The sequence below is a fragment of the Hoplias malabaricus genome, chromosome 5 (genome assembly GCF_029633855.1).
Source record: "Hoplias malabaricus isolate fHopMal1 chromosome 5, fHopMal1.hap1, whole genome shotgun sequence".
Classification (NCBI taxonomy): domain Eukaryota; kingdom Metazoa; phylum Chordata; class Actinopteri; order Characiformes; family Erythrinidae; genus Hoplias; species Hoplias malabaricus.
In genome coordinates, this window is record NC_089804.1 from 41,843,951 (window position 1) to 41,854,542 (window position 10,592).

Sequence of the window (10,592 nt, forward strand, 5' to 3'; positions counted from 1 at the left end):
AACAGAGAATAACAGAATCAGACTGTCAGGTATCCATACTTTAGCCTTACCTGGAAAACACATCATAAGTGTACTTACATTTTCTGCAATGGGGTTTATACTTTCAATATTGTCTTATTTGACTGCTTTTAACTAAATATATCAGCGTTAATTTTGTTTATAATGTAATTGCTGTATGTTGTCAGTTAAATACATTAATGTTGTGAAACATAACATTTTGTGATGTTGAACCAGGGTGTATTCAGTCTCTCGTATGCTGTACATATTACAGAACTGACAAAATGATGCTAAGCTAATTCAGAAAATGACCAAAAACAGGGATTCTAAAAAGCTAACAGAGCAGGCCTTAAATAGAGCAACAACAATCGATGCTGAAGAGCTAGGTATTGCTAAGGGCTCTGGTTAGATCTTCCAGCAAACTGTAATGAAATGCAGATAATGGAATTTGTGCAAGTTGTTTTTAATATTTATCTTCACACAATGTTTTAATTTGCAATGTGTGCACAGTCCTGTTAAATCTTTCATTTTCAGCAGCTAAAAGCTAAACTAGTTCGCAAAATGATCTTTACATTGTTACGTAACTTAGGATGATACGTAACGTATAATTAGGCACTTCATTAAAATATTTTTGAAGGTACAGTTGAACTTAAACTTATCCAGCGTTAATGTCTTCCTATTAAAGGTTCTGACACTGTATAATCCTGTAATATGTTTGTTTTAAACCAACTTGTATACTGTAGGATTCACAGCACCACATAGCAATACACAAGGTATGATAATAATGCACCAGTCAGGAAATTCCTTAATGTTTTCACTTTAAAAGCCTACACAAAATGAGTATCGCTGCAGAAGGTGTGTCTGACAGCTTTTCCGGTGTTTAAGGTGTGAAAGCAACCTTCACGTTAAACTCAAGCACAAACTCATGACTTCCTATTCATGTCAACGAATACAAATCTGTGTTGCTAGCAACAAGTTTCATTTATGTACCGACTGTGGGGTTTGTATGACCAAATATTGGCTAGTATGAATGTGTCAGCCACCCTCAAGGGAGACATCTAAAACATGTGTGTAATAACAAATAAAAACAAGTGAACTCAACCCAGAAAGTAAAAATTTCAGCTCATATCCATTTTATTCCTTTTTTTAAAAAAAGAAACTAATACAAGCTCATTTGGTTACGTACACAATTCTTATCATCACATAAGTCTCACCATCAGTTCAGTCCTTTCTGATTTTCATGCTGTGAATACAGCCAACAGTCCATAGAGTGACCCGTGTCACAGGAGGAGAATTACTCGGTTCTTTTCAGAAAAACTCAACTTCGTTGAAAACTCATAAAAGCAGTAAAAACTCTATAAAAGGAGAAATTAACAAAGTACAAAACCCTGACTATAGAAGCTGGAAGAGATAGCAAGCCCGTGCTGAGCCTAGGTGATTAACTCAAGTGCTCGGCTAAAGGCACAGGAGTAGAGTTCCCTCCACTGAGAGGGCTGTGCACCATGATGAGTGGGAGAGGAGAGGACAGAGAGATGGATGTATCAACGGGGGCGCCGATGAAATATTCATGCTAAAGTTAACAAGCAGAGACACAGAGGCCAAAGGGATGGAGGGAGCGATGCTGTCGCTGGACTTTGTGAGAAGCAAATGCTGCTTTGGAAAGAAGAGGTAGACTAGAAAACTCACACTAAAGAGACTTTCTCCATTTTCACCTGATACGATCATTAGGGCACTGACCAAGGAGGGCACATTTTTGACTGAAATTTGATTGGTCTTGATCTCCTAAGCAGTGAGTATACGTCCATGTTTGCCCTGTATTGGCGGGTAGTGCCACAGCGGTCCGCAGTAAAGCACCAAAATCTTTTCTCAATATTACAGGCCAGTTTGTGTAAATTCTTTGCCACCAGCTTTAAATCACTGTATGAAATAATCCGTGTCTGAAGGGTGCATACGTTCAAACCCTCTAAAGGGGGTTAAGACCTGAGAAAGAGTTACTAAACCTATACAGCAGCAATAATGAAAACATAAGGTGAAAGGAAACTAAGACAGAAAGCTCTATGGCAGTGATTTATACAACCACTTTTGTGGTTTCCATTTCTACCAAAACCTTGGTCCTGAGGACACATGGGTGCTTGGCATATATGGACGAGGGCCACAAGGTTAGCACCATTCGTATTACTACAACTATGTCTTTATCTGTAACAATGACTCTTTAGCATTCGGTGTCAATTCACAGCCAGAAAGTATTATAATCAGGGCAGTGTCAACAAACATGCTTCTGTTAAATCTCTTGCAATGTATCGAGGGCTTTTACCAGTACAAGCAAACTGCATGAAAAGCAAATGCATCTATTTTTCAGAGGCTGCCTTAATGCTGGGTACAAACTGATACAAGATTGGCCTGAAGAAACACGCAAGTGAATTTTTAACTCAACTACAGGAGATCTGAACTGCACCGTCAAGAGCTTGAGTGTATGGAGAGGAAGATTCTAGTGCTATGTGAAATCCATGGGGGAAGAAAAATAGGTCACAGTGTAGAGCTGTGTCAGACAACACCACAGCAGAATGCCTCCAAGTTGAATCAGTGAGGAGTCACAGGGAAATACCCAGTGCACATCCTGCTCCTACGTTTTGGAGGAAGGGGCTGAGTATTCTTTGTTTGTTAGCGAGCCCCCTGGTAGGTCTGTCCTCCTCGTATAAGTCGGTAACAAAGCATTATAGATAAACATCACCAACAGCTCCTTCCTCCCCTACAAACAATGCTTGAAAGTATGAATTTCCACATGCAGGTCAAGCTGTGAAGCTACTTTTGTTTTTTTACCAACAAGTCAAACCTGACTGACATCTTTCAAAATAACACACAGAGCTTGCTGTGGCACCTGTGCAAAACAATATAGGCTATAAGAGAGCTTCAAAGAGCACTGTACACACCAATGATTTGCACAGGTCAGTGAAACTCAGTAGTGTGCCATGATCTACCACTCTCAACCCAAATGTTCTTAAAGTCTTTCAACAGGGCATCAACTTTCTCTTATACAACAGCTTCATAAAAGAAGGAAATTGGAAAAATTCAAAGCTATGGACAGGGAACTGCTTGGATAGCCCCTAATCCTCAAGTGTTCTGGCTATGCACAATATTTTGGCCTGAAGTAGCCAAGGAGGTCATTGCTTCCTCATGACTCACCCTGAAAAGCCAGATATTGAACAGAAGAGGGAATAATCAACCACTAAGGTAAGATTTTGGATCGTTGCTAAAACAAGTAATTAAATAAACTGTTTGTTGGCACATTTTTTGAACTCAGTAATCCAAAGTGTTGGGCTATTTGTTTTTTTGTTGTTTTTTTTTTTTTTTACATCATTTTAGAGCATTGTTCTAAGCCAAGCATTTTCATAAGCCCTTAAATTACACCTCTAAAAGGTAGCCCTTAGACTTGCAAAAGTTCAAGTTTGTCATAGCAGAAGTGATAGTGTAAACCCCCCAATGAAAAAACACATTTTACCCACTTGTGCACTTCAAAAGCATTCCACTCCAGACAAGTGTTTAAGAAAATGTACAATTTTCAAATACCTTTTTAAAGGCCATCTGAAAAAAAAGGAGACTTAATAGTATTTTTGAACTTGCCATATAAAATTTTTAGCATTTTTTGCATGTGTTACTTTGTTAAAAATCAAAGTCAAAACACTGAGTACTGACACTCGGTTTTTCAAAAACAAAACAAAGAAATGAAATCCATTTCTAAAACCTATGCTACAACATTATCTTTATTCCTGAATAGGTGATCAGCTCTAAGAAACGAGCTTGGGTAACACTGGACGCAATGGTATACTCCCAGTGGAGTCCCCCATCATGTTGGTCCGCAGTTTGTTGTTGGTCTGGCCCATTACAGGGGGCACCTTAGAGATGATGCTAGGGAAGGAGGTGCTGTGTTCTGTAATCCGCTTGGGAACCAAGGTCTTCTCCCCACCAGGCACAGGCTTAGGTAGTCTCTTGTAGAGCCAGGGGTGTCGCAAAGCAAGGACGGGTGTCATGCGTGTACTTGGTTCCCAGTCCAGACACTTCTTCAGGAAGTCAATGAAAGTAGGGTCTTCACAACCCTTGAGGGCTGTCACCCATTCCTTGCTGCCTGGAGGTCCTCGCATCTTACCCCGACGAGAGCGACTCCCGTTGAGCACCAAGGTGCCGTTGCTGAGTGTGGTGACGGTGCAGTAACGCGGGTGGCCTTTGGAGTTGATGAAGTTCTTGGCACGCTTGGCCTGTTCCAGCAGTTTCTGAGGAGGCATGCCCAACAGCTCCATCATGCAGGCTAGCTGGTCTCCCTCATCCTCACCAGGGAAGAGTGGGTAACCTGTCAGGAGCTCCGCTAGAATACAACCAAAGCTCCACATATCAATGGGCATGCCATAGCGTGAGCCCAGAATGACCTCCGGAGCCCGGTAGAATCGGGACTGGATGTAGGTGTAGACTCGCTGATGGTCGAAACAACTTGAGCCAAAGTCAATGACTTTGATGCCACTCCGACCCTGCTGCTTCAGCAGAATGTTTTCTGGTTTCAAGTCACAGTGGATGATCTTATGGCGGTGGAGGGCTTCCAAGCACTGCAGAATGGAGTGGGCAAATTTGCGCACCAATGGCAGGCTGAACCCCTGAAACTTATTGCGCTTGATGAGTTCATACAGATTCATGCTCAGCAGCTCAAACGTCATGCAAATATGATTCCGAAAGGTAAAGTTCTCCAGCATGTGAACAACGTTCATGCTTCCCGTCTTATCCTGCTTCTTCAGGTGCTCCAGGATTCTGATCTCCTCTGCAGCTTGCCTGTGGAAGCGTTTTTCATTGCGCACCATCTTCAGAGCCAGATGCTGGTGCAGCTTGTGGTCATAGACCTTTGCCACTTGCCCAAAACTACCTTTGCCAATTACCTTGAGGAACTCGTAGCGATAGGCAATGTGGTCGTGAGGCACATGGATATAACCTCCTTGGTCGTCATCATATCCACAGTTGTTGGAGCCCCCAGCCACTGCTTGTATCTTTTTAGCATTTGGTCCCACAAAGTAGACATCATGGTAGTTGTGGATCTCCTGTTGCTCCAACGAAGTCAGCTGTTGCCTATACTGCTTCAGAGCCAGCTCGGGGGTGGCAGGTCCTCCTGGCTTGGTGGGCTTAACAGAGCTGTCAGAGGACTTGGCTGAATTGTTGCTATCCACACTCCTCTCTTTGGAAAGCACAGGCTGGGACTTGACAGGAGCTTGGCTGGTGCCATTGTGCTGGATCACACCATTGGGCTTACGATTGTATGAGTCTTCATACAAGTACTTCACTTTCATCTGTCCTCCTCGAACTCCCAGGTGATCTTTCATGGTAGGTTTATTCACACCCTTCAGAAAGAACAGAAGGGAAAAAAGTGTTACAAGCCAAATAACATAATGAATTTTGTAACAAACTGCATGTAAAATAATTTTAAAAAATGCAACATAATTTTGATGACTGGATCAGGAAAGGAAGACAACAATAAGAAAAGTCTAGACACGGAGGCCCATTACAACTGACTACATGAACTTGCGCTGCTGAACTTAAAAATCTATTAACTAGGACTGAGTTAAGCCGTCAATATCACAAACGTGCAACATTGAACAGCCAATCAGCATCAGTATCGGAAATATAATAAGGCTCCAGGGAAATATTAATGCACGAGTGATCATTGCAGCTGAACAGGGAAACGCCTGATAAACAGTGCCAACAATGAGGGGAGACTGAAACCAGTGGAGCAGGAAGTTCATCTTGATGAAGGACAAAAGGCAAACATATGAAGCCTCGAGGTGCTTAGCAAAAATTATCGTAAGTATGCCCATCCTGCTGTTAAAGTCAAAACAAAACAAAGCGGTAGGTCAGTTGAGCCAATGGTCAATTATATGAACCATTTATACAATTATAAATAACTATATATTGGAAAAAAAGATGTTTAAAAAAAGTACATATTTTGATGCGTTAAAATCATTCTTCCCTATTTTTACTTATGGAAAGAATTTTCTTACATGGCTCACGAGTCTCTGCAAGACAGAACCCCAACTATATAATTAAATCTGAGTTAAACTTGGGCCATACGAGGAACACATTCTGAGGCATATTCTGAGAAAGCAGCACTGAGAAAGTAGGGAGGGTGGTGTATCTATTTTTCTATATTCAGGGTGTTCAATCCACCACGAGACGTTTAAATCATTCAGCTTCTATTAAACGTACTTTGGTAAATGACCAAGTCCAGGATAAGAGTCCACTACATACAGTGGAAAAAAAATACTCAAGGGCTTTAATAAGAAAGCGTTCACCAGAAAGGAAATGAGGTCAAGTAGATAAAATTATGGCGAGAAAAATAGTGAAGAAGCTGGTGTTGATTGCGGCTGCTAAACGTGTGGCAGGAACCAGTCTTTAGGAGAAGACTGACTAAAATAGATTCAACTACATTGAGGGCTGACCACAGAGTCCAGCCAAATAAACCAGAGGTTTGCTACCAGACACAACGCAGTTAATGCAAAATTACTAGAAATCTTTTTGCTTATAAAGTGTTTTATTTAAGGCTAAGTTAATGCTGGGTGAGGGAAACTAGCCTGTGATCCCATGTGGCAAAAAAACTTGCCGCTCCAATTCACATACAGCTGAAATTGTTTATCGATCCTTGGACAAAGACCATTTAATGTTCTGCACGCTGCATAGAGCTTTGTAACGGGACTGGCCAAACTCACTGGCTTTACACAGTTGCCACGTCCCCTGCAAAGGACACATATAACCATTATGCACACAGAATTGCATGCATTCAAAACTGGTTTTTACATAAGTGTATGGCTCTGACTGGAGAACAGGATTTAAATTACGATTTCAGGTCATATGATGGCGCATATCGTGATGTAAGCTCTGCAGATCTTGTTAGGGGGGCTTGATCAACTCAGTCTAGCTGGCTTGAGCAACGGTAAGTGCATCGGATTGCTGCTTGTGCTCAAAGTTTAAAAATGGTCATTTACATGGTCAGCTTAAGACTCAAACTGCTTTAAAAAAATTGTCAGACTAAACTGAACAAGCAACAAAAAGGGCACAGGTGCTAGCAGCACATGCATGAGCCTCAGCCAAAGAAACACAAGCATGACAGACTGCTCACCATGCTGGCACGCGAAGGAGGGGTGTCTGACACAAAAAATAAATAATAAATCTAGTTCATAATTTGTTAGTGGGTCAAATTTTCAAGTCCACTTATTCCCTACAATGAAGTAAACTGGAGCAGTTTCCTGCTCGAGTGGACAAAAGAGGAAACTGCTCAACTGTGTCCCCGTTTGGACATGTGCCATGGAATGACGACCCAAAGCATGTGCAGGATATTGGGCCAGTCCAGTTATGGTGGAGAAAAGGAAGTCTGGACTTACTGTGTGCTTGGACAGTGGAGGAAGTCCAGAGGGGCTCTGTCCGTTCAGGTCCCCGTCTTCGTTCACTATATGGTCTGTACGCATGTAAGAATCATACAGACCATCTCCATGTCGAGCTGTTAAACACACAAAAGAATGATCACATTAGCCAAGCAGACAATAAATCAGAAACGATCATCAGAAGAGCACAAAACAATAACAACCTTGAGTGCACTTGGACTGGAGTTGTTACTACAATAATGCAACTGATGTAGAGAAGCATGGAGTCCAACAGGCAAAAGAAAATCTCCTTAGGGAGCCACGTAACCAAGTCGCAGGTGCGTCAGAAAACAGACTTCCCACAGAACCTTGTCAACAGATGGCCTCTGGAGCACTCTGAAGCAGTTGGAAACTTATTAGGACAGTTTTTATGACTCATTGGGGGTTCAGCAGTTTCCACAACTTGGTCCTATTATGTCACTAAAGCCTCTTAATAGCCTAAACCAGCGCGCTTAAGAAACACAGCGGATAAAGCACACTCAGCTAAGCTTCTCAGTGGAGGGGTGAAATTAGTTATTAGATCGAAATAATAATATACACTAGTGTGCAAAAGTCTGATCTCACTTCATTGCGGTAATTTCCTGTTAAAACAACCGTTAAGTAGAAGATATTCCATGTTGATTTATGACGATCCAATTGAATAAAGGAACTGGGAAGTCAAATTAAAATATAATACTCCTGTTGCCCACACAAGACTGAGAACACAACTGTCACTGTTAGGAAAACAATAGAGCAAGATTCAGTCTTTCAAAGACAGTAACAAAACAAGCTCTAATCTGTTTCTTTAAATGGTTCCATTTACTCTTACAATGGGAAGACAACTCTAAACCATGTCTCTGAAAGGGTGTGTTGTCATACGTGAGATAAGGAAACTGACTAGAAGTGGTTAGTCTCAGCAGAACACGGCACGGCCCAAACTCTAGCTCAGACCTGAATGTCATTGAATGAGTTTGGGATTAAATACATGGCTCATCTGAAGCAGAATAATTTCAATTTTAAAACAATATCCCATCAGATTCATTTGGTGATGTTTCCCAAACAGATGGGAAACTAAAGAAAAAGGGGGCAGACACTAAATCCTTCATAAATGGCATTTTATGTTAAACAGACTCTTCCTTTTTTGAATGCCAGTGTGGCTAATAGTTGCTTTGACACATTTTGATAGACATTTATATTACACATACCCACAGAAATGTAAGGGCCTGTGTAAAGAACATAGATAACAACAATAATAAACAACAAATCTCAGCACAAACACTGCTAAAGTTGATTATCTCTCAATGCCTTACCTCAGAAAGGGTGACTAAGCCTAGGGAAATGCTTAGAGGAATAAAACTAATCACTGAAATCAGCTACTTCTATGTTCTTGGTTCCTGATGAGCACTGTGACGTTCACTAAAAGAACAGGACACTGCCAAGTCGGGTTCTTAGAACCAAAGAACGAGTGTTTAACAGTGAGGTCTTAATTAAGAGATCGACGGATGGAACGTGACCATCTTCCAGCCAACAACACACACACACACACGTCCCAAAACTATAACAGCCACAAGAAGTCGGGTTACTTTAGTAGCACTTCAACCAGTCAGTGGTCAACATGTTTAAGGTCTGCCCAGATATCTCAGAAAACTAATACCGTGAGGGAGATTATGTTACTTATCGTAATAGAGACATTATACACGTCTGATTACCTGCTGTGATGGGGCCGTCTGGTTTTCTACTCAGTATCATCATGGTTGTGGACAGTGAATGCAGTCAGCATCAACACATCAAATTCTTCTTTATTGTTTTATGTCCAGAGAAGAATAATCCGGGATTTAACGGATGTGGTACCATCAAAAATACCCCTCGGTGTTAACTGTAAATATGTAAAAATCCCTGAAGACTCATGTAGTACCCAGAAAGGCAAAAAAATATTCGATTAACGTTACTCTTCAGAGCTGGTTTCGGTTGTTAGCTACGCTTAGTTTCTACTGAAACTTTCCTTGTAGTTTGACTAGAGTAAAAAAATGAGAGCTAAAATCTTTTAAGCAAGAGACTCCCCAGGACTGTTTATTAGCGAAGCCACACTCAGCTAAGCTAACAACAAAAATGCGGTGTAACTGGTTCTGTGCTGTGAGAAATGCTGTCTTTCGAAAATGTTAAGGTTATAGAAACAAAATAAAATATATTAAAAATTCACGTTCTTGATGTTGCGACAGAGCTTCTCTAAACTCTAACAGATGCTCAACGCTCCAGGGGCGAAAGAGAAAAGCGCATCAGAGGAAAAACATCCGTCCACACGAGCCTCGCTCCCGGAGAGGAGCCCGTCACCACGGGTCTGAGTCCAAACAACACACCGCCGCCGGCCAGCGCCGCTCTCTGCGCCTCTGGGAGTGCTTTTATTGGTCAAAAGAAGCATCACACTCCAATGGACCGGTCTAATAAGCCAAAACTACCGACACTCCGACTGTTGGTGACGCTGGCTAGCACTGAGGCTAGCTGCTGTTCTCTACCGCAGATCCTCGCTAATGTTAGCGGCTCTGGCTTCTGTTTTCTTTCGAAGTAGAGCAGCAGCAGCCATTAGATCACGACATTGTTACCGAGACGAGCCCCTGAAAGCGGAGCCTCTTTCCTCTGTAATTCTAGCGCTGAGAGCTCGCTCGGTTCAGTCTGAGAGTGGGTTCACACTCGGTCGTGTTTTCTTTAGCTTGTTGCTAAGAGCGTCCTCCTCGTCCACAGACAAAGTGAAGGGGTGTTTATCAGAGGCGGGGCTTAAACCGCACCTCGCTGGATTCATTCTCAACACAGGATCCGCCTGAACACGACTCCGGGTTTTCTGGAGCCGACTCCTTCTCTCGACTCATGGCCTTCGTCCTGTTCATTTGACCGTTTGAAAACTAACGGTTGTTCATAAAATGAGATACGAAGAAGCCATTTCTAAGACAAATCCCCCAATGCATTAACGTGTATTAAATGTGCTACACTTTCACCTTCATCAAGAATGAGTTGACCGTCACCTGCCGTTTGAAAGCCTTCCCCTTTAAATGGATGGGATTATTACTAAGATTTATGACACAAGAAACAGCCTGTCTGAATTAATCCATTGACACTGTCTTCGGAACACTGCAGTTTCAAAGTGGAAATGCTTAGCTATGGTGCTGAATGCTT

General features: G+C 42.0%; 1 protein-coding gene across 2 annotated transcripts; it reads right to left on the reverse strand.

Moving 5' to 3' along the window:
- Window positions 1-1,123: 1,123 nt before the first annotated feature.
- On the reverse strand, window positions 1,124-10,233 carry dyrk3 (dual specificity tyrosine phosphorylation regulated kinase 3). Of its 2 annotated transcripts, none has more exons than XM_066671397.1 (3): window positions 9,134-10,233; window positions 7,407-7,522; window positions 1,124-5,372 (listed from the first exon to the last, which is right to left on the reverse strand). In XM_066671397.1, the coding sequence occupies exons 1-3, from the start codon at window positions 9,174-9,176 to the stop codon at window positions 3,783-3,785; spliced, it is 1,749 nt and encodes a 582-aa protein (XP_066527494.1). In that variant the 5' UTR covers window positions 9,177-10,233; the 3' UTR covers window positions 1,124-3,782. The 2 variants fall into 2 exon arrangements, with proteins under 2 accessions (XP_066527494.1, XP_066527495.1); XM_066671398.1 differs by lacking the exon at window positions 9,134-10,233 and adding an exon at window positions 8,735-8,876.
- Between the last annotated feature and the right edge of the window lie 359 nt (window positions 10,234-10,592).